The sequence below is a fragment of the Piliocolobus tephrosceles genome, chromosome 6, assembly GCF_002776525.5.
Source record: "Piliocolobus tephrosceles isolate RC106 chromosome 6, ASM277652v3, whole genome shotgun sequence".
Taxonomy (NCBI): domain Eukaryota; kingdom Metazoa; phylum Chordata; class Mammalia; order Primates; family Cercopithecidae; genus Piliocolobus; species Piliocolobus tephrosceles.
In genome coordinates this window covers 144243658-144268163 of record NC_045439.1, presented here as the reverse complement: position 1 = coordinate 144268163, position 24506 = coordinate 144243658, and the positions used below count along the sequence as shown (strand labels likewise).

At 37.9% G+C, this 24506-nt stretch overlaps 1 protein-coding gene across 5 annotated transcripts in view; it reads right to left on the bottom strand.

Annotated features, from left to right (window-relative positions):
- LRRC49 (leucine rich repeat containing 49) overlaps positions 1-24506 on the bottom strand; it is a 204209-nt gene that overhangs the window by 20264 nt on the left and 159439 nt on the right. For all 5 annotated transcript variants that reach the window (XM_023220694.1, XM_023220692.2, XM_023220695.1 and 2 more), the window contains one exon: positions 22358-22467. In XM_023220694.1, the coding sequence (XP_023076462.1) occupies positions 22358-22467 (110 nt within the window). The remainder of the gene's footprint in view (positions 1-22357; positions 22468-24506) is intronic.

Sequence of the window (24506 nt, the reverse complement as noted above, 5' to 3'; positions counted from 1 at the left end):
AGAAGAAATGGATAAATTCCTGGACACATACAGCCTCCCAAGACTAAACCAGGAAGAAGTTGAATCTCTGAAAAGACCACTAACAACTTCTGAAATTAAGGTAGTAATTAATGGCCTACCAACCAAAAAAGTCCAGGTCCAGATGGATTCACAGCTGAATTCTACCAGAGGTACAAAGAGGAGCCAGTACTATTCCTTCTGAAACTACTCCAAACAATAGAAAAAGAGGGACTCCTCCCTAACTCATTTTATGAGGCCAGCATTATCCTGATACTGAAACCTGGCAGACACACAACAAAAAAAGAAAATTTCAAGCCAATATCAATGATGAATATTGATACAAAAATTCTCAATATAATACTGGCCAACTGAATCCAGCAGGACATCAAAAAGCTTATCCAGCAAGATCAAGTTGGCTTTACCCCTGGGATGCAAGGCTGGTTCAACATATACAAATCAATAAATGTAATCCATCACATAAACAAAACCAATGACAAAACCACATGATTATCTCAACAGATGCAGAAAAGGCCTTTGATAAAATTAAACATCCCTTCATGCTAAAAACTCTTAATAAATTGGTTATTGATGGAATATATCTCAAAATAATGAGAGCTATTTATGACAAACCCATAGCCAGTATCATACTGAATTGACAAAAGCTGGAAGCATTCCCGTTGGTAACTGGCATGAGACAAGGATGCCCTCTCTCACCACTCCTATTCAACAAGTATTGGAAGTTCTGGCCAGGGCAATCAGGTAAGAGTAAGAAATAAAGCGTATTCAAATAGGAAGAGAGGAAGTCAAATTGTTTCTGTTTGCAGATGACATGATTGTATATTTAGAAAACCCTATTGTCTCAGCCCAAAAACTCCTTAAGCTGATAAGCAGCTTTTCAGCAAAGTCTCAGGATACAAAATCATTGTGCAAAAATCACAAGCATTCCTACACACCAACAACAGACAAGCAGAGAGCCAAATCATGAGTGAACTACCATTCACAATTGCTACAAAGAGAATAAAACACCTAGGAGTACAACTTACAAGGGACGTGAAGGACCTCTTCAAGGAGAACTACAAAGAATCAAATAGGCAATAAAAGAGGACACAAGCAAATGGAAAAACATTCCATGCTCATGGATAGAAGGAATCAATATCATGAAAATGGCCATACTGCCCAAAGTAATTTATAGATTCAATGCTATTCCCATCAAGCTATCAGTGAGTTTCTTTGTAGAATTAGATAAAAGTACTTTAAATTCCGTATGGGACCAAAAAAGATCCCGTATAGGCAAGGTGATCCTAAGCAAAAAGAACAAAGCTGGAGGCATCACGCTACCTGACTTCAAACTATGCTTCACGGCTACAGTAACCAAAACAGCGTGGTACTGGTACCAAAACAGACGTATACATAAATGGAACAGAACAGAGACCTCAGAAATAACACCACACGTGTACAACCATCTGATCTTCAACAAATTTGACAAAAACAAGCAATGGGGACAGGATTCCCTATTTAATAAATAGTGCTGGGAAAACTGGCTAGCCATATGCAGAAAACTGAAACTGGACCTTTTCCTTACACCTTATACAAAAATTAACTCAAGATGGATTAAAGACTTAAATGTAAAACCCCAAATCATAAAACCCCTAGAAGAAAACCTAGGCAATACCATTCAGAACATAGGCATGGGCAAAGACTTCATGACTAAAACACTGAAAGCAATGGCAACAAAAGCCAAAATTGACAAATGGGATCTAATCAAACTATAGAGCTTCTGTACAGCAAAAGAAACTATCATCAGAGCGAACAGGCAACCTACAGAATGGGAGAAAATTTTTGCAAGCGACCCATCTGACAAAGGTCTAATATTCAGAATGTACAAGGAACTTAAACAAATTTACAACAAAAACACAGACAACCCCATCAAAAAGTGGGTAAAGGATATGAAAAGACACTTCTCAAAAGAAGACATTTATGCAGCCAAAAATTATATGAATAAAAGCTCATCATCACTGGTTATTAGAGAAATGCAAATCAAAACCACAATGAGATAATATCTCACGTCAGTTAGAATGGTGATTATTAAAAAGTCAAGAGGGGCGTGCCCAAGATGGCCTAATAGGAACAGCTCCAGCCTCCAGCTCCCAGCGTGAGCGACACAGAAGATGGGTGATTTCTGCATTTTCAACTGAGGTACCGGGTTCATCTCACTGGGTCGTGTCAGACGGTTGGCGCTGGTCTATGGGTGCAGCCTGACCAGCAAGAGCTGAAGCAGGGTGAGGCATCACCTCACTTGGGAAGTGCAAGGGGAAAGGGAATTCCTTTTCCTAGCCAAAGGAAATTGAGACACACAACACCTGGAAAAGCAGGTAACTCCCACCCTAACACTGCGCTTTACCAAGGGTCTTAGCAAACGGCACACCAGGAGATTATATCCCACACCTGGCCTGGAGGGTCCCACGCCCACGCAGACTCCCTCATTGCTAGCACAGCAGTCTGAGATCTAACTGCAAGGCGGCAGCGAGGCTGGAGGAGGGCACCCGCCATTGCTGAGGCTTAAGTAGGTAAACAAAGCCACCAGGAAGCTCAAATTGGGTGGAGCCCACCACAGCTCAAGGAGGCCAGCCTGCCTCTGTAGACTCCTCCTCTGGGCCATAGCTAAACAAAAAGCAGGAGAAACCTTGGCAGAGGTAAGTGTCCCCGTCTGACAGCTCTGAAGAGAGCAGTGGATCTCCCAGCACAGAGGTTAAGATCTGAGAATGGACAGACTGCCTGCTCAAGTGGGTCCCTGACCCCTGAGTAGCCTAACTGGGAGACATCCCCTACTAGGTGCAGACCAACACCTCACACCTCACACAGTGGGGTACACCCCTGAGACAAAGCTTCCAGAGCAAGAATCAGACAGCAACATTCGCTGTTCAGCAATATTCTATCTTCTGCAGCCTCCGCTGCTGATACCCAGGCAAACAGGGTCTGGAGTGGACTTCAAGCAAACTCCAACAGACCTACAGCTGAAGGTCCTGATTGTTAGAAGGAAAACTAACAAACAGAAAGGACACCCACACCAAAACTCCATCAGTATGTCACCATCATCAAAGACCAAAGGCAGATAAAACCACAAAGATGGGGAAAAAGCAGTGCAGAAAAGCTGGAAATTCAAAAAATCAGAGCGCATCTCCCCCTCCAAAGGAACGCAGTTCATCACCAGCAATGGAACAAAGTTGGACAGAGAATGACTTTGATGAGTTGAGAGAAGAAGGCTTCAGTCAATCAAACTTCTCAGAGTTAAAGAAGGAACTACATAACCAGCACAAAGAAACTAAAAACCTTGAAAAAAGATTTGACAAATGGCTAACTAGAATAATCAATGTAGAGAAGTCCTTAAAAGAACTGACAGAGACGACAACCATAACACGAGAACTACATGACAAATGCACAAGCTTCAGTAACTGACTCGATCATCTGGAAGAAAGAGTATCAGCAATGGAAGATCAAATGAATGAAATGAAGCGAGAAGAGAAGTGTAGAGAAAAAAGGGTAAAAAGAAATGAACAAAGCCTCCAAGAAATACAGGATTATGTGAAAAGACCAAATCTACGTCTCATTGGTGTGCCTGAAAGTGACGGGGAAAATGGAACTAAGTTGGAAAATACTCTGCAGGATATCATCCAGGAGAACTTCCCCAACCTAGTAAGGCAGGCCAACATTCAAATTCAGGAAATACAGAGAATGCCACAAAGATACTCCTCAAGAAGAGCAACTCCAAGACACATAATTGTCAGATTCACCAAAGTTGAAATGAAGGAAAAAATGTTAAGGGCAGCCAGAGAGAAAGGTCAGGTTACACACAAAGGGAAGCCCATCAGACTAACAGCAGATCTCTCAGCAGAAACTCTCCAAGCCAGAAGAGAGTGGGGACCAATATTCAACATTCTTAAAGGAAAGAATTTTCAACCCAGAATTTCATATCCAGCCAAACTAAGTTTCATAAGTGAAGGAGAAATAGAATCCTTTACAGATAAGCAAATGCTTAGAGATTTTGTCACCACCAGGCCTGCCCTACAAGAGATTCTGAAGGAAGCACTAAACATGGAAAGGAACAACAGGTCCCAACCATTGCAAAAACATGTCAAAATGTAAAGTCCATCGATGCTAGGAAGAAACTGCATCAACTAGCAAGCAAAATAACCAGCTAATATCATAATGACAGGATCAAGTTCACACATAACAATATTAACCTTAAATGTAAATGGACTAAATGGTCCAATTAAAAGACACAGACTGGTAAATTGGATAAAGAGTCAAGACCCATCAGTTTGCTGTATTCAGGAGACCCATCTCACATGCAGAGACACACACAGGCTCAAAATAAAGGGATGGAGGAAGATCTACCAAGCAAATGGTAAACAAACAAACAAAAAAAGCAGGGGTTGCATTCCTAGTCTCTGATAAAACAGACTTTAAACCATCAAAGATCAAAAGAGACAAAGAAGGCCATTATATAATGGTAAAGGGATCAATTCATCAGGAAGAGCTAACTGTCCTAAATATATATGCACCCAATACAGGAGCACCCAGATTCATAAAGCAAGTCCTTAGAGACTTACAAAGAGACTTAGACTCCCATACAATAATAATGGGAGACTTTAACACCCCACTGTCAACATTAGACAGATCAACGAGACAGAAAGTCAACAAAGATATCCAGGAATTGAACTCAACTCTGCACCAAGTGGACCTAACAGACATCTACAGAACTCTCCACCCCAAATCAACAGAATACACATTCTTCTCAGCACCACATCACACTTATTCCAAAATTGACCACATAGTTGGAAGCACTCCTCAGCAAATGTAAAATAACAGAAATTATAACCAACTGTCTCTCAGACCACAGTGCAATCAAACTAGAACTCAAGACTAAGAAACTCAATCAAAACCGCTCAACTACATGGAAACTGAACAACCTGCTCCTGAATGACTGCTGGGTACATAACGAAATGAAGGCAGAAATAAAGATGTTCTTTGAAACCAGTGAGAACAAAGATACAATATACCAGAATCTCTGGGACACATTTAAAGCAGTGTGTAGAGGGAAATTTATAGCACTAAATGCCCACAAGAGAAAGCAGGAAAGATCTAAAATTGACACCCTAGCATCACAATTAAAAGAACTACAGAAGCAAGAGCAAACACATTCAACAGCTAGCAGAAGGCAAGAAATAACTAAGATCAGAGCAGAACTGAAGGAGACAGAGACACAAAAAGCCCTCCAAAAAAAATCAATGAATCCAGGAGCTGGTTTTTTGAAAAGATCAACAAAATTGATAGACCACTAGCAAGACTAATAAAGAAGAAAAGAGAGAAGAATCAAATAGACGCAATAAAAAATGATAAAGGGGTATCACCACTGACCCCACAGAAATACAAACTACCATCAGAGAATACTATAAACACCTCTACGCAAATAAACTAGAAAACCTAGAAGAAATGAATAATTTCCTGGACACTTACATTCTCCCAAGACTAAACCAGGAAGAAGTTGAATCCCTGGATAGACCAATAGCAGCCTCTGAAATTGAGGCAATAATTAAGAGCCTACCAACCAAAAAAAGTCCAAGACCAGACCGATTCACAGCCAAATTCTACCAGAGGTACAAGGGGGAGTTGGTACAATTCCTTCGGAAACTATTCCTATCAATAGAAAAAAAGAGAATCCTCCCTAACTCATTTTATGAGGCCAACATCATCCTGATACCAAAGCCTGGCAGAGATACAACAAAAAAAGAGAATTTTAGACCAATATCCCTGATGAACATTGATGCAAAAATCCTCAATAAAATACTGGCAAACCTAATCCAGCAGCACATCAAAAAGCTTGTCCACCATGATCAAGTGGGCTTCATCCCTGGGACACAAGGTTGGTTCAACATATGCAAATCAATAAAAGTAATCCAGCATATAAACAGAACCAAAGATAAAAACCACATGATTATCTCAATAGATGCAGAAAAGGCCTTTGACAAAATTCAACAGTCCTTCATGCTAAAAACTCTCAATAAATTCGGGATTGATGGAACATACCTCAAAATAATAAGAGCTATTTATGACAAACCCACAGCCAATATCATACTGAATGGGCAAAAACTGGAAAAATTCCCTTTGAAAACTGGCACAAGACAGGGATGCCCTCTCTCACCACTCCTATTCAACATAGTGTTGGAAGTTCTGGCTAGGGCAATCAGGCAAGAGAAAGAAATCAAGGGTATTCAGTTAGGAAAAGAAGAAGTCAAATTGTCCCTGTTTGCAGATGACATGATTGTATATTTAGAAAACCCCATTGTCTCAGCCCAAAGTCTCCTTAAGCTGATAAGCAACTTCAGCAAATTCTCAGGATACAAAATCAATGTGCAAAAATCACAAGCATTCTTATACACCAGTAACAGACAAACAGAGAGCCAAATCATGAATGAACTCCCATTCACAATAGCTTCAGAGAGAAAAAATACCTAGGAATCTAACACACAAGGGATGCAAAGGCCCTCTTCAAGGAGCACTACAAACCACTGTTCAGTGAAATAAAAGAGGACACAAACAAATGGAAGAACATACCATGCTCATGGATAGGAAGAATCAACATTGTGAAAATGGCCATACTGCCCAACGTAATTTATAGATTCAATGCCATCCCCATTAAGCTACCAATGACTTTCTTCACAGAATTGGAAAAAACTGCTTTAAAGTTCATATGGAACCAAAAAAGACCCTGCATTGCCAAGACAATCTTAAGGCAAAAGAATAAAGTTGGAGGCATCACGCTACCTGACTTCAAACTATACTACCAGGCTACAGTAACCAAAACAGCATGGTGCTGGTACCAAAACAGAGATATAGACCCATGGAACAGAAGAGAGCCCTCTGAAATAATACCACATATCTACAGCCATCTGATCTTTGACAAACCTGACAAAAACAAGAAATGGGGAAAGGATTCCCTATTTAATAAATGGGGCTGGGAAAATTAGCTAGCCATAAGTAGAAAGCTGAAGCTGGATCCTTTCCTTACTCCGTATATGAAAAGTAATTCAAGATGGATTAGAGACTTAAATGTTAGACCTAAAACCATAAAAACCCTAGAAGAAAACCTAGGTAATACCATTCAGGACATAGGCATGGGCAAGGACTTCATGTCTAAAACACCAAAAGCAACGGCAACAAAAGCCAAAATTGACAAATGGGATCTAATTAAACTAAAGAGCTTTTCTGCACAGCAAAAGAAACCACCATCAGAGTGAGCAGGCAACCTACAGAATGGGAGAAAATTTTTGCAATTTACTCATCTGACAAAGGGCTAATATCCAGAACCTATAAAGAACTCAATCAAATTTACAAGAAAAAAAAACAAACAACTCCATCAGAAAGTGGACAAAGGATATGGACACTTCTCAAAAGAAGACATTCATACAGCCAACAGACACATGAAAAAATGATCATCATCACTCGCCATCAGAGAAATACAAATCAAAACCACAATGAGATACCATCTCACACCAGTTAGAATGGCAATCGTTAAAGAATCAGGAAACAGGTGCTGGAGAGGATGTGGAGAAATACGAACACTTTTACACTGTTGGTGGGACTGTAAACTAGTTAAACCATTGTGGAAAACAGTATGGCAATTCCTCAAGGATCTAGAACTAGAAATACCATTTGACCCAGCCATCCCATTACTGGGGATATACCCAAAGGATTATAAGTCATGCTGCTATAAAGACACATGCACACGTATGTTTATTGCAGCACTATTCGCAATAGCAAAGACTTGGAATCAACCCAAATGTCCATCAGTGACAGACTGAATTAAGAAAATGTGGCACATATACACCATGGAATACTATGCAGCCATAAAAAAGGATTAGTTCGTATCCTTTGTAGGAACATAGATGCAGCTGGAAACCATCATTCTCAGCAAACTATCACAAGAACACAAAACCAAATACCATATGTTCTCATTCATAGGTGGGACTTGAACAATGAGATCACTTGGACACAGGAAGGGGAACATCACACACCGCATCCTATTGTGGGGAGGGGGGAAGGGGAGGGATAGCATTAGGAGATATACCTAATGTAAATGACGAGTTAATGGGTGCAGCACACCAACATGGCACATGTATACATATGTAACAAACCTGCACCTTGTGCACATGTACCCTAGAACTTGAAGTATAACAATAAAAAAAAGAAAAAAAAAAAAGAAAAAAAAAGAATTCTTAGAAAAGTGAAAAAAAAGTAATAGTAATTTTAGTAAAACGTGCCTTAAATTTATTCTCTTTAAAATGAAAAAAATGAAAATGGAAAGTTGAAATACAATCAAATCTTAAATATCTTTATTTCAGAAAGCTTAATAAATATTTTTATTTCTACAAAAAAAAAAAAAGTCAAGAAACAGCAGATGCTGGTGAAGCTGTGGAGAAATAGGAGTTCTTTCACACTGTTGGTGGGAGTGTAAATTAGTTCAACCATTGTGGGAGACAGTATGGTGATTCCTCAATGATCTAGAACCAGAAATACCATTTGACCCAGCAATCCCATTACTGGGTATATACCCAAAGGATTATAAATCATTCTACTATAAAGACACATGCACATGTATGTTTATTGCAGCACTGTTTATAATAGCAAAAACTTGGAACCAACCCAAATGCCCATCAGTGATAGACTGAATAAAAAAATGTGGCACATATACAGCATGGAATACTATGCAGCCATAAAAAAGAATGAATTCATGTCCTTTGCAGGGACATGGATGAAGCTGGAAGCCATCATTCTCAGCAAACTAACAGAGAAGCAGAAAACCAGACACTGCATGTTCTCACTCACAGGTGGAAGTTGAAAAATGAGAACACAAGGACACAGGGGGGGAACATCACACACTGGGGCCTGTCGGGGGTGGGGGCAAGGGGAGGGAGAGCATTAGGACAAATGCCTAATGCATGCAGGGCTTAAAACCTGGATGACAGCTTGGTGGGTGCAGTCAACCATCATGGCACATGTATACCTATGTAACAAACCTGCATGTTCTGCACATGTATCCCAGAACTTAAAGTGAGAAAAAAAAAAAGTACAGAATAAAAGCTCCTCTTTGTATCTCTGGTAGAATTCAGCTGTAAATCCATCTGGTCCTGGGCTTTTTTTTGATTGGTAGGCTATTTATTATTGCCTCAATTTCAGAACTTGTTATTGGTCTACTCAGGAATTCAACTTCTTCCCGATTCAGTCTTGGCAGGGTGTATGTGTCCAGGAATTTATCCATTTCCTCTAGATTTTCTAGTTTATTTGCATAGAAGTATTTATAGTATTCTCTGATGGTTGTTTGTATTTCTGTGGGGCCAATGGTGATATCAACTTTATCATTTTCTATTGTGTCTATTGGATTCTTCTCTCTTTTGTTCTTTATTAGTCTAGATAAAGGTCTATTTTATTATTTTTTTCCAAAAAAACCAGCTCCTGGATTCATTAATTTTTTTAAAGGGTTTTTCATGTCTCTATCTCCTTCAGTTCTGCTCTGATCTTTGTTATTTCTTGTCTTCTGCTGGCTTTGGGGTTTATTTGCTCTTGCTTCTCTAGTTCTTTTAATTGTGATGTTAGGGTGTCGATTTGAGATCTTTTTAGCTTTTTGATGTGGGCATTTAGTGCTATAAATTTCCCTTTTAACACTACTTTAGCTGTGTCCTAGAGATTCTGGTATATTGACTCTTTGTTCTCAATGGTTTCAAATAACTTCTTGGTTTCTGCCTTAATTAATTATTCATCCAGAAGTCATTCAGGAGTAGGTTGTTCCATTTCCATGTAGTTGTGTGGTTTTGAGTGAGTTTCTTAATCCTGAGTTCTAATTTGATTGAGCTGTGGTCCAAGAGACAGGTTATTATGATTTCAGTTCTTCTGTATTTGCTGAGGAGTGTTTGACTTCCAATTATGTGATCAATTTTAGAGTAAATACCATGTGGTGCTGAGAAGAATGTATATTCTGTTGTTTTTGGGTGGAGAGTTCTGTAGATCTATAAGGTCCACTCGATCCAGAGCTGAGTTCAAGTTCTGAAAATCCTTGTTAATTTTCTGTCTCAATGATCTAATGTTGACAGTGGGCTGTTAAAGTCTCCCACTATTATTGTGTGGGAGTCTAAGTCTCTTTGTAGGTCTCTAAGAAGTTGTTTCATGAATCTGGGTGCTCCTGTATTGGGAGTTATATATTTAGGATAGTTAGCTCTTCTTGTTGAATTGATCCATTTACTATTATGTAATGCCCTTCTCTGTCTTTTTTGATCTGTGTTGGTTTAAAGTTCATTTTGTCAGAAACTAGGATTGCAACCCCTGCTTTTTTTTTTTTTTTTTCTTTCAATTTGCTTGGTAAATTTTCCTCCATCCCTTTATTTTATTATTTCATTTTATTTCATTTTGTGTGTCTTTGCACGTGACATGGGTCTCTTGAATACAGCACACAGATGGGTCTTGACTCTTTATCCAGCTTGCCATTCTGTGTCTTTTAATTGGGGCATTTAGCCCATTTAAGGTTAATATTGGTATGTGTGAATTTGGTCCTGTCATCATGATGCTATCAAGTTACTTTGCAGACTTGTTGATGTACTTGCTTCATAGTGTCATTGGTCTTTGTACTTCAGTGTGTTTTTGCAGTGGCTGGTGATGGCTTTTCCTCCAATCTCTTCTGGCTTGTAGGCTTCCTGCTGAGAGGTGCACTGTTAGTCTGATAGGCTTCCCTTTGTAGGTGACTGGCCCTTCTCTCTGGCTGCCCTTAACATTTATTCCTTCATTTCAACCTTGAAGAATCTGTTAATTATGTGTCTTGGGGTTGATCTTCTCATGGAGTATCTTACTGGGGTTCTCTGAATTTCCTGAATATGAATGTTAGCCTATCTTGTTAGGTAGGGGAAGTTCTCCTGGATGATATCCTGAAGTATGTTTTCTAACTTGGTTCCATTCTCCCTGTCTCTTTCAGGTTCGCCAGTCAATTGTAGGTTTTGTCTTTTTACATAATCCCCTAGTTCTCAGAGGTTTTGTTCATTCTTTTTCATTCTTTTTTCTCTAATCTTGTCTGCCTGTCTTATTTCAGCAAGACAGTCTTCAAGCTCTGAAATTCTTTCCTCTGCTTGGTAATAGTTCCATCAGGCCTCTTATGTTCCTCTCTAAACTGGTTATTCTGGTTAACAGCTCCTGCAATCTTTTAGCATGGTTCTTGGTTTCTTTGCATTATTTTGTCAATTCATCCATATCACCCTCCACCCAGTTCTGTGTCCTTGCTGGAGAGGTGTTGGGATAATTTGGAGGAGGAGAGGCATTCTAGCTTTTTGAGTTTTCAGTGTTTTTTTCATTGATTCTTTCTCATCTTCATGAGTTTATTTAGCTTCGATCTTTGAGGCTGCTAACCTTTGGATGGGGTTTTTATGGGGACTTTTTGTTGTGCTGTTGTTGTTGTTGTTTTTTGTTTGCTTTCTTTCAACAGTCAGCCCCTCTTCTGTAAGGCTACTGTGGTTTGTGGGGGTCCACTCCAGACCCTATTTGCCTGGGTCCCTCCTGCACTTGGAGGTGTCATCAGTGGAGGTTGCAAAACAGTAAAGATAACTGCCTGCTTCTTCCTCTGGGACCTCTGTCCTAGAGGGGCACCAGTATGATACCAGTGGGAATGCTCCTGTATTAGATGTCTGGCAACCCTTGTTGGGGGGAGTCCCACCCACTCAGGAGGCATGGGATCCAGCACCTGCTTAATGAAGCACTCTGGCTGTCCCTTAGTGGAAGGAGTGCACTGCACTGGGAGGAATCCCACTTGTCTGGACTACCCAGATACCTCAGAGCCAGCAGGAGAAAGACTAAGTCTGCTGATCTGTGGACACTATGGCTGCCCCACATGGGCTCAGTCCCAGGGAGATCAGAGTTCTGTCCCTAAACCCCTGGCTGGAGTTGCTGAAATTCCTGCAGGGAGGCCCCACCTATTAAGCAGGATGGGTTACTGCAGTGATGGCTGCCACCCCTCTCTCTGGAAGCTCAGTGGTCTTAGGCAGCAGTCAGATGCAGTGATGGCATCTGCCCCTCCCCTGGGGAGCTCAGTTGTCTTAGGCAGCAGGCAGCTGGAGTGAATCTGTCCCAAGGAGGCAGCAGGCAGCCTCACTGATGGTGACTGCCTCTCCCCTGAGGAACTTGGTAGCCTTAGGCAGTATCCAGCCAAGTGGTCACTGAGAATATGCACAGCTCTGTGCTTGAGATCCAAGGCCCTGGTGGCATGGGCTCATGAGGGGGATCTCCTGATCTGTGGGTTGCACAGATCCATGGAAAAAGTGTGGTTTCCCAGGCAGGGTAGCGCAATCACTCACTGCCTCCCTTTGCTGGGGGTGGGAGGTCCCCTTGCCCTGTGTGGCTCTCAGGTGGGCCATCGCACCACCCTGCTTTTCCTCTTTCTCCATGGGTCATGCCAAATGCCCAGTCAGTCCCAATAACAGGGCCTAGATACCTCAGTTGCCGGTGCAGGATTCACTCACCATTTTGTTCTTCTCAGTGGGAGTCTCTGACCGCAGCTACTACTAATTTGCCATCTTGGCCCCTATTTCCATTTACTTTCTTTACTGATTTTCTTTAAATTACAAAATAATGCCTATACACATCTTATATCACTTTTATTAGTCTTTTCACATAATCAACTTTACATTAATACTGCTTTAACATCATTTCTTTTTTTTTTAACTTTCTTCTGGATTATTTTGCTTCTCTTTTGCTACCTTGGTGAGATAAGTGTTTTAGCGCATTCATTTTCAGCTTTTATTCTTTCCTACTACACCCATGTCAAGGCTGTCTCCATTTACCACCACTTTAACTTGATCCCACAAGTTTTGAAACGGGTATTTTTATTATATTTCATTTCAAGGTAGTTTCAGATTTCTATTATGAAATTATCTTTAACCTGTGGGTTATTTAGAAATGTGTTTCTTAATTTTCAAATAAATGGAAATTTCCTGGTTATCATTTTGTAGTCAGGTTAAAGAATGACTGCATTTTGAATAGAAAACATGCTCCATGTGATTTCAATTCTTTGCAATCTCTGGACATTTGCTTTATGAATAGTATTTGGTCAATTTTTAAAAATGTTCCATGTATGCTTGACAAGAATGTGTAGCTGCTGGGGTCAATGTCCTCTAAGTGGTAATTAGGTCAAATTTATCACATTATTCAAGCATTTTATATCCTTTTTCTATTAATTACTCAGAGATATATTAAAACTTCCCACTAATTGTAATTGTAGATTTGTAGTTCTGTCAATTTTGGGGTTATACATTTTTAAGGTTATGCTAATAAGTGCATACAAATTTAAATGTCCTATAGTTTTCTAGTGAACTTGAACCTATTATCATTTTGAAATGATCCTTTTTATTTCTAGTATTACTTTCAACTTTCAAGTATTGAGTCCTCAATAGCTACTCCATTTTTATTTTGGTAGTATTTATGTTGTTTATCTTTTCTCACTTTTTTGCTTTCAATATTTATGTAAACATACTTCAGATGTATCTCTTGTAAACAACATATAGTTGAACTTAATTTTTTATTCAGTCTGACAATCTTAGCATTTTATTTTTTCGGTTTTTTTTTTGGAGATAGGGTCTTGCTCTGTCACCCAGGCTGAGGTGCAGCTGTACCATCTCAGCTCACTGCAACCTCTGCCTCCTGGGTTCAAGTGATTCTCATGCCTCAGCCTCCTGAGTAGCTGGGATTACAGGCACATTCCACCACACCTGGCTAATTTTTGTATTTTTAGTAGAGACAGGGTTTCACAATGTTGGCCAGGTTGGTCTTGAACTCCTGATCTCAGGTGATCTGCCTGTCTTGGTCTCCCAAAGTGCTGGGATTACAGGCATGAGCCACCAGGCCCAGCCAATCTTTGCATTTTAATCAGAACAATTAGTATATTTGCATTTTATCATTAAGATAGATTCATTACATTGATGGTTGTATTATGGCTTCCTTGCATCCATGTCCTTTACAGTGTGATTTTACAGCTACATAAGGCCTACTCTCAGGTCCCTTAAGTGTTGTTCTGTTACCTGATTTGACCAAAAGAATGTGGGTGAAATGATGGTATGTCAGTTCTTAGCATAGGACTCAAGAGGCCTTGCATATTTCTACTTTTTCTTTGAACCCTGCCTCTGCCATGAGAAGAAGCCCAGGCAGATTTCTGGAGTATGAGAGACCATGTGTAGCAGAGACAGGTTGTCTCAGCTAAGGCCTTCCTAGACCAGGTTACAGCCAGCCAACCCTCAAACAAGTGAGAGAGCCAAGGTTAGATCAGCAGAGCTGCCTACCAATCCACAGGTGACTACTGATACATGAGGACCCCAGCTGAAGGCAGAAGATCCACCTAGCTGACCTATAGACTCAAAGAAAAAAATAAATGCTTTTTGTTTTAAGCCACTAAGATTTGGGGTGTTTGTTACACAGTACTGGTAGTGATAGGAACATACATGCTTATACACCACTATTTATGTTTAAATCTACCATTTTCTTTTCTTTCTGCTTAATCAACATGTTCTATTTTTCGTTTTCTCTTTGCCTACCTTACTAATTTAGAAGCTATATATTTGCTTATTATTTGGTTACCATAGAAATTACAACATGAACAACATTAACCCACTAATATATAAAGTTAATCACTATATTTATCTCCATCCCAGATAATACAAGGTCCTAAAATACAATATCTCCATTTACTCCTTCCTGCTACATATACTACTGTTGCAGTGTATTTTAATTTTATATTTTTGAACCCTACAAAATGTTGTTACTGTTGATCTCTATCAACCTTGTCCAACCTGTGGCTGACGGGCCACTACATGTGGTCTAGAATGGCTTTGAATGTGGCCCAACATAAATTTGTAAACTTTCTTATGAGATATTTTTGTGATTTTTTTTCTAGCTCATCAGCTATCATTAGTGTTCGTGTATTTTACGTGTAGCCCAAGGCAGTTCTTCTTCCAATGTGGCCCAAGGAAACCAAAAGATCGGATATCCCTATTTATATGGCCAATGTTCATTTAGCCTTATCCAACATATTTAGTACTTTCCTTGCTCTTTAGCTTTTCTTGCGTCTCAGACCATCTAACTGGGGTCACTGCCCTCCCTTAATTATAAGCTTTATAATTTCTTTTAGTGTAAGAATACTAATGGGAATTCTCTTAGATTTTGTTTTTATTATTTTGTTTGAAATGTCTTTATTTCACCTTCATTCTTAAAAGACATATTTGCTGTGCATAGAATTCTAGGTTGGTAATTTCCTTCAGTACACTGAACACATCATTCATTATCCTATCTTCTGGCTTCCACTGCTGCTGTTACAAAATCAATTTGTTGATCTCCACTCTTTTCAAGGTAACCTCTCTTTTCCTGGTTGTTTTTAAAACTTTTCACCTTATATTTAGAATTCTGTAGTTTCACTGTGATGTGACTAGGTGTAGATTTCTTTTCATTTATCCTTTTTGTGATTAGCTGTGCTTATTTAATGTGTGGTTTGTATATTTCATCAGTTCTGAACAATATTTGCCATTATCTGTTTTAATATTGCCTCTACTCTATGCTCTCCATTGTGTCTTTTTGAAACTTCAGTCAGATGTTAAACCTTCCAACTCACTTTATCCTCCAAATTTCTTAGCCACTTTCTCATATACTCTATCTTCTTTTCTTTTTGTACTACATTCCAGAAAATCTCTTCTAGTCTGTCTCTCAGTTTATGGATCTCTTTTCAACTGCGTCTAGTCAGCTGTTAAACCTCCTAATTAAATTTTAACTTTGTGTATTACATTTTTCATTTATATAATTTCCTTTCATGTCTGCTGGATCATTTTTTACAATTTCTTATTCTCTTCAGATATTTTCAAGCTTATCTTGTATATCATGACATATACTAGGCACAGTCATTTTATAGTCTATGCATGATAACACCAATATTTAAAGTATTCATGGATCTCCTTCTGTAGTCTGTTTTTTTCCTTCTAGTTCTTTTACATGATGTCTTATTTTCTTGTGTGACTGGTTATTTATATTTTCATTGTACGCTGGTAATTGCCCTTAAAAATTAGCCATGAGGATTCTTTGAGACAAGGTGAAAGTAGCTTCTTCCAGAGAGGAGGTACATTTGCTTTTTCCAGATATTTACAGACAGTGATATTTAAACCTTTATATTATTTTAAACTAGCTATGTGTTATGAATTCAGGCTGTACATCTATATGAGGACTGCTTTTTGTTTACATTTGCTTAGGGACAACTTTCCTCTTTTCTGCTCATATCAAGGCAACTTTCCTTGGAAATTCCTGAGTGGGGAGAAGAGGTAGGCTTATTTCTGACCTGATGGTATAGCCACTGGGGTTTCATTTTAATCTTAGAAAAATGTCAATTTATATTTATCACTTTAGATGGAGCCCTGGGCTTTGATTTCCATCATTTCTACTGTTCTAGGCTAGCAGAACAAAAATGTATGTTTCCTTGAAATGCCTCTGGATCAAACAGTCTCTATGATATGATAAAATATACATTTGGTCTTTGTCCATCCCTGTACTCTCTCCATTCCCATTTCCTGGCAAAAAGTTCCTAAAACCCTTGGAATTGCAGGAGTAACGAGAATGTTTTTATGCTAATGAGATGGCTGGTACCTGGGGTGTGTGAGCAAGATAGCTTTAGGATGGGGGCTGGGCACTGGAAAGGCCAAGGCATAATTAGAGGGGTGGGACCGCCAGCCCCATTGCCAACCTCAGGGGAGGGGAGAGGAGCTGAAAATTGACTTGATTACCAATAGCCAATGATTTCATTTATCATGCCTACATAATGAAGTCTCCATAAAAACCCAAAAGGACAAGATTCAGAGAACTTCTGGATAGATGAACACGTGGAGGTTCCTGAAGTGTGGTATGCCTGGAGAGAGCATGTAAGCTCTGTGCCCCTTCCCACATGCCTTGCTCTATGCATTTTTTCCATCTGGCTGTTCATCTGTATCCTTTGTGACATCCTTTATAATAACTGGGTAAATGTAACTAAAGTGTTTCCTTGTATTCTGTGAGCCACTCTAAGCAAACTAATAGAACCCCCCCAAGAAGGCGGTTGTCAGAATCTCAATTTATAGCTGATCAGTCAGAAGCATAGGTCACAACTTGTGCTTGCAACTGGCATGTGATGTAGGGAGGCTGGGTTTGGTGGGGAGGAGCTGTCTTGTGGGACTGATCTTTCAACCTGTGGGATCTGACACTATCTCCAGGTAGGCAGTGTCTGAATTAAATTGAATTAGAGGGCACCCAGCTGATGTCTGCTGCTGAATTGCCAGGTTGGTGTGTGTGGAAAACCCCCTCACATATCTGGCATCGGAAGTGTTGAATGGTGTGTAAAAGCAGGAAAAGTAAGTTTGGTTCTAAGAGCTTTGTGTCTACCTTAATTTTCAATGTTTTCATTTTCCCATAGATTCTGGCCTGGTAATTATGTTATACCTTACTGGCTCCCCAAAACTTTTATGAAGGTTTTTATTTTGTCTAGCATTTTGTATTGCTTTTAACTCAAGGAATGGTAAAAACAACCAAACTCATCATTTTCAGAAACAGAAGTTCAATATATTCCTAATCTTATACAGATATATACAGAGTAAAACTCAAAAACTACTCTTTTCAAACTGTACAGACATAGAATAAAACCTGAAAATCATTCTTCAACTACTCTACCGCCATTCCTCATATCTATATCCTCCCAGGTGTTCATCCTGTCAACTCCCTTTCTGTGTTTCCATATTTTTATGTCTACATATTTATTATGTTGTTTTAAATAACATTGGGTCATAATGTAAATAGTTTTATGCCGTATTTCATTTAATGAACTGTCTCTGGATCATTTCATGTCAGAACAGGAGATTTACCTCAATCTTTCTCCCCCTCCTCCTCCTTCTTTTACAGTCATATTATCTACTGTAATATAAATAGTATCATATAGATTCTACATCTGTAAATGTAGAAGTACTATGATATACTTAGTTTTACCAATTATTTGGCATTTGTTTACTTTCCAAAGTTAAGTAACTACAAACAATAAAGCATGGCAGCCTACTACATAAATAACTTGTGCATATGTGTATTTCAATAGAATATATGCCTAGTACTAAAACTACAGGGTTCAAATATATGTATGCTTTAAATTTTGATAGACATTGCAAAACTACCTTCCACCAAAAGTCATGTTACACTTCTACCAACACGTACAGTGTACATCGTCCTAAATACTAAAAAGTCATTGATATTATTGCTTTTTAAATTTTTAAGTCAATCTCATTGGCAAAAATGACATCTCATTATTTTAATTTAAGCTGTATTTCTCTGATGACAAGTGAGTTTAGGCTTACATTATCTGGTTATTCATATTTCTTCTTGTGAGTTTTCTCTTTATATGCTTTGCCTTTTTTTTTCTATTACCTCAACTGTCTTTTTTCTTACTAAATTTGTAGGATTTCTTAAAAATTTTGTTAAACATGCTGCAAATATATTCTCCTGTCTGCTTATGTATTTTTACTATATGATGATCATATAAAACTGTAAAAATGTGAGCTACATGTTACAAACCTTCGGGAAGTATGAGAAAGTATAGTAGAACATTTTCATTAACATGAGATGATAAATGCCTTTCTAAGATGTAAAATATATCTTGTTTTAGGTTCCTGAGAAATCATATTGGGATTTTTTATTGAGAATTAAGTAAATTTGTAATTTAATTTGGATAAATTGGCATCTTTACAATATTAAGTCTTGGAATTTGTTAACATTGTAAATATTCATTTTTAAACTTCCTTTTTGTTCCTCATTGTATTTTCATTTATTTATTTATTTATTTAAGAGACAGGGTCTTGCTCTCTCACCCAGATCAGAGTACAGTGGCGCAGATCATGGCTCACTGCAGCCTCAGCCTCCCACGCTCAAGCGATCCTCCCTCCTGCCTCAGCCCCAACAAGTAGTTGGGACCACAGGCGCAAGCCACATGCCTGGTTAGCGTTTGTGTTTTTTCTAGAGATGGAGTCTTGCCATGTTGGCCAGGCTGGTCTCAAACTCCTGGGCTCAAGCGATCCACCTGCCTCAGCCTCCCAAAGTGCTAGGACTATAGGCATGAGCCACCATGCCAGGCCTGTTTCCAATTTTATTGTGTATGTTAGAGTTACTTATTATAAGGTGTATTTTCTGGTATTTCATAGTTTCTTTGCCTCTATAAATGGGGTACTTTTTCTAATACTATTTTCAACAGCTTATTGTTGGTATGAAGAAATATTAATTATTTTGATATGATAATCTAGTATCTGGCCTCATTGTTATATATTCTGATTGATTCAAAAAGTTTAATAGTTGAATTCTTAGATTTTCTGGAGAGTCAGTGTTTGCTTTTATTGGTCAACTATTCTCTTTCAAATTCTTATTTCTTTAAAAGCTGCTATTATCTTTATGAACTTCTTTTTTCCAATATTTTAAATTTTGCCTTACTTTGGTATTTCTCTAGGTTCCTGAAGTAAAAGCTTCATTCATTACTTTCTAATCTTTCTTATTTTTTAATAACTACATTAAAGATATACAATTTCCCATCAGCACAGCTCTGGTCACATCCCAGAGGTTTTGACATATAGTATTCTCATTGTCAAACTCATTTATATATGATTTATTATTTTAGCTTTAATTTCCTCTTCAATTCAAAAGCATTAAAGTATTTTTTAAATGCTTTTTAAAAAAGCATAAAAACCAAAAAAACAAGATAGAACAAAAAGCAAGAAGATAATTCAAGAGGTTCATAGAAACATAGAGTAAAAATATCTATGTACTTTGGAATCCTAGTGTCTCCCTCCAATTCAACACTTAGAGGTAAGCATTTTGAAAAAATCAACTGTCCATGGCAAAATTGTCTTTCATGAAACCAGTCCCTGGTGCCAAAAAGGTTGAGGACTGCTGCTGCATATCATCAAACTTCTAGTCTTTTCCCACAAAGTTATCTCATTATTTTAAAATTTGGTTGTCTATGATTTTGATCAAACATCCTCTTTTTTAAGTTTAAAGGCATTTGTATTTTGTTTTCGGGAAGCTTGCATCTGCTGTCTACCCCACTTCCCATCCCAATTCCAACTAGATAAGTTTTTGGCTATCCTGCCCCATTATTTTCTAATTTTATAATATTATGATTAGAAAATGTGATTTGTATGAGTATGCTTTTTGAGATACTTGAAGATTTACTTTGAGTTTAATATATGGTCACCTTTTACAAACAATTCCATAGATGTTTGAATAAAATATGTGTTTTTTTTCTGAACTGGGAATAAGGTTGTCAGCACAAGATTTTAAGTATATTTATTTGATAAAATGTGTTAACTATGTTATTCAAATCCTCTATAGTCTTTCTTATTTTAGTTGATTTGATCTGATTTATGAGAGGAGCATATTAATGTCTATTACAATAACTGAAAAATTTGTCAATATATGCTTCTATTTGTTGATATGTTTAAAAGCTGTAGTCTTAGTTACACTGTTTCATAACTATTTTCTGGTGGATTGTAATTTTTAGTGTCATCAATTCTATCATTATTAACCACTAATATTCCTGTATTTGTTTGTTGTTGGCATTTAGCTCATTATACATTTCCCATCCCTTTGCTTTAAGCCTTTAGGGGTTTTTTAGAGGTATCTCTGAAAAAACATGTTTTTAATTCAATCTGAGAGTTAGTATCTATTAATAGAAGACTTTATTCATATTTATGGTGATAACCCAAATGCTATTTTTTTCCTTCCTGCTTTTTGTTGATCACCTTTTTCCTTTTAGTAGTTTAGAAATTATCCATCTAATCTTTTTCTAATGAAAACTCTTAATATTTTAATACACACAAATGTGTATTTTTCCATCAATTTTTGTTTTTAATTCGTACCTATTATCTCTCCTAAACAGGGAAAGAAAGTAAACTTTAACTTCCATTCTCTTAGGATTTTCTTGGATTTTTATTTTTAGGTTATTTAATCTTTTTAACATTATACATTAATACTTATTCAGACAACTATAATTTTTACTGATTTCTTTCTACATCATTGTTTCTTGAATTCAATGCCTCCTTTTTTTTTTTTTTTCAGAATGGTTTTGTGGGATTTATATTCCATCAATCAGATACACCTGGGTAAGATTTAAATTCAGAACTGGGCTAAGTGGGGAAGTAGGAGTAGCATGCAAAAGACTCACTTTGTTAGTGTAAATTATAGTAGAGTAACATGATTCTGGAGCCAGATTCTGGGGAGCAGAGTAGGGAACTTCCTGATCCCAGTGCAGTTAAAGTGGTATGATCCTGGTGCTCACAGCTGGGACAACAGTCTCCTGTTGTCCTTGACTGTAGCAAAGTGTTCCATGACCATAGCAAGGAGGCAGTTTCCTTTGTGGGCTTGTCCTATGGTATTCTTGGAGACATCTCTGGAGGCTCAGTCTAGAAACTGCTTCCTCAACGCTTTCAAATATTTTGTAGATGTCTAATTCCTTGCTTACTTTAACCAGAGTGACTTGTATGATCTGTAACTGAATCATGGCTGGTCAACCATCCTTGACTATTTCTTCATCCCTGCTCCACCTTGTCAGTTAGTGTGTTCTGTCAGGTTTCCTCTTCTCCATCTTGCTGCCTTGGCTCAGGCCCTCATAATCTCTCCTGGCCTACAGAGTAACCACTTGATTGGTCTTCATTACTTCAACCTCTGCCTGCTCAAATGGCAGTCTTCTAGAATGTAAATCCAATTATATGATTGCTTGTGCTTCATTACAAAACACAAGTTTTCATTTTTGCTTGGCATGGATTGGAAAGCTCTTCGAAGTCAGACCACAATCAATCTTTCTAGCTTCATTTCCTATCATCCCATGTTCCGATTATACTGAGCTATTTACAATTACTTGTGCTTTTGCAGATATCTTTTCCCCATATCCTCTACCTGAAAACTCCTACTCATTCCCAAAGAACTAGATAAAATGTTATCTCCTTTGTGAAGCCTTCCCCAGTGTTCTTCCAAAATGTGGTTAGTCTCTCCTACGGCCCTCCCTTATAGCACCTGAAACATTATGTTTTAATTACTTGTGTATATCTTTAACTTATTAGACTATAAGCCATATGAGAATAAGGATCATTTCATTTAATATCCCCAACACTTTCAATAGGGCTAGTCTAGGATACATGTTTATGGAACACATAATTAGCATAGTTAAGAGGTATGTGGATTTATTTCTTTTTCTAGTGTAACAGTGATTCTATAAAAAACTATAAAAATTAAAGGTTACCTGGCATCACCCAGAATGGAAATCAGACGATACTGGGGTAACTCAGAAGACGCTACATGTGCTAGGATTCCAAAGAGCCTTTCAGCCATTATCATATCATTCTGTGTCACCTGAAGAGATACGATAGAAAGGGGTAAAAAAAAGACACCATCTCTTAGCTGGATAAAACTAATATAATCCCAAAGAGAGATCCAGATTAAATATTATCTTGTAAGCCCACAAAAGCACATTCTCCTGTGCTGTAGAAAGAAGAGTTTTCATTGATATTTTTCTTTCTTGAGTTAAAAGAAGATGTACAATTGTGGTTCATGATGATGGAAGTGGATTGGAGGTGATGAGTTAGCTCTGATTTAGAAGCTGTCTTTCCTGAGAATTACACTTCAATTTTTAGTAATTTTTTTTTCAGAAATCCTATAGCTTCTTGGATTAGAATGATTTAGAGGGAAAAAATTCCCAAGTGTCAATGGGATAGATGCATTTTAATAATGTATCAAAGATAAGCCAAGGTGTTGGACATACCTTGCTCCTTTAGGGATAATTTTGTCCCTTCCTGAGAGATGGAACTTCACTGAATTAGCAAGGATGTTCCTGTTCATTCTATCAGTCTTTATCCCCAAAAAGAATAACTTGTCACAAGTATACCCTATGAGGACCCATTCTTACATTAACCAAAAAAGTACCAAAGGCTGAAAGCAGTACCTGTATTACTATCTGGGGATATTTTCTTTAATACAAAATAGGGTTGCTTACATTTTAAATACTGTTTTTTTTTTTTTGTCATAATTCAGTGATCCCAGCCAAGAGCCATTTTGCGCCCTACAGAACAATCAGCAATGTCTGGAGACATGTTTAGTTATTTCTGGACATTACGGGCATCTAGTGGGTAGAGACCAGGGTTGCTGTTAAACATGTCACAATGCAGAGGACAGCCCCCACAAGAAAGAATTATCTGGCTCAAAATGTCAACAGAGCCAAGGTTTAGAAACCCTGGTATAAGTAAATTTTAGATCTTTTGAAAATTTGTTCCTGACACTAGCTGTAATACTCTTCACAGGCATTTTCTTAAAAACAAACCAATAATTCACAAACATCTTATACATATGAATCAGTGCAGGCCAGGTCTCTTCCCTTCCCTGGATCTTAACAGTTAAGGAGGCTTCTGTCACTTCAAATCCTTCCTTAGCTAATAACTAAGTTGTGTTTGGTCCAATATAGTCACCTAGTGGCCAATGCAGGCCACTACTCCATGTTTTCTTCTTGATGCTCATAATTCAATTTAATTCTACCTCAAGCAATATCATTCTTTTTTATACACGGAGAAGTAAAAATGCAGTGTAACATTACTATGTAAGGTCAAGGACTTTACAAACAGGAATATATATTAGGTATTTTAATAAAGTGTCAAATATCCCTGGCATTGAGATTTTCAGAAATTTAAATCAGAATAAATTATATTGGTTCTTTCTAATTCTTTCTAATTCTTCTCCACTTTACATAACTATACTATTCCTTCCTAATTCAAAGTTTGATAATAATGGGTATTCTTCTAGTAATGATCCATATCTGGGTAAATACACTATTTAGGGTTAACTGAGGTAACGGTTTGTTACCTCAATTAAGGGAGAATCACTCACCCATAGTAAAAATAACCATTCTATTTCCAGTCTGGACTAACTTTAGAAACCTTTAGGACTAATTATTAGGTCCTTCCAGGGACTCACAACCTCACCTCTGGGGAAGTACCAAATAGTATACATGAATACACAAGACTGAGCCAACCCTCTTGAGAACTAGCTGGAGAAATTAAAAGTCATCTGAAGATTCAGATTTACCCAACATGTTCAGCAGATGGCTGATTCTGAGGTTACAGAAATACCATGGTTGATGCAAATTTCATATGGCTGCTTGTACATTGATCCAGAGATGTACAGTCTCCTCATAGTATGCTGAATTTTTGGAATTAAGTATCAGCTGCAGGGAAATACAGTTACTGTGCCAGAAAGTTGATTACAGTTAATCTCACAATAAAGAGGTCTTCCGAATTTCAAGAGATACTGTAATAAGACTAACAACATATTAAAGATTTTTTTTCCTTTGGAGGAGTGTTTAAATTCAGTAGAGGTAGAAGCATAGCTTCTCTCTTTTTTTC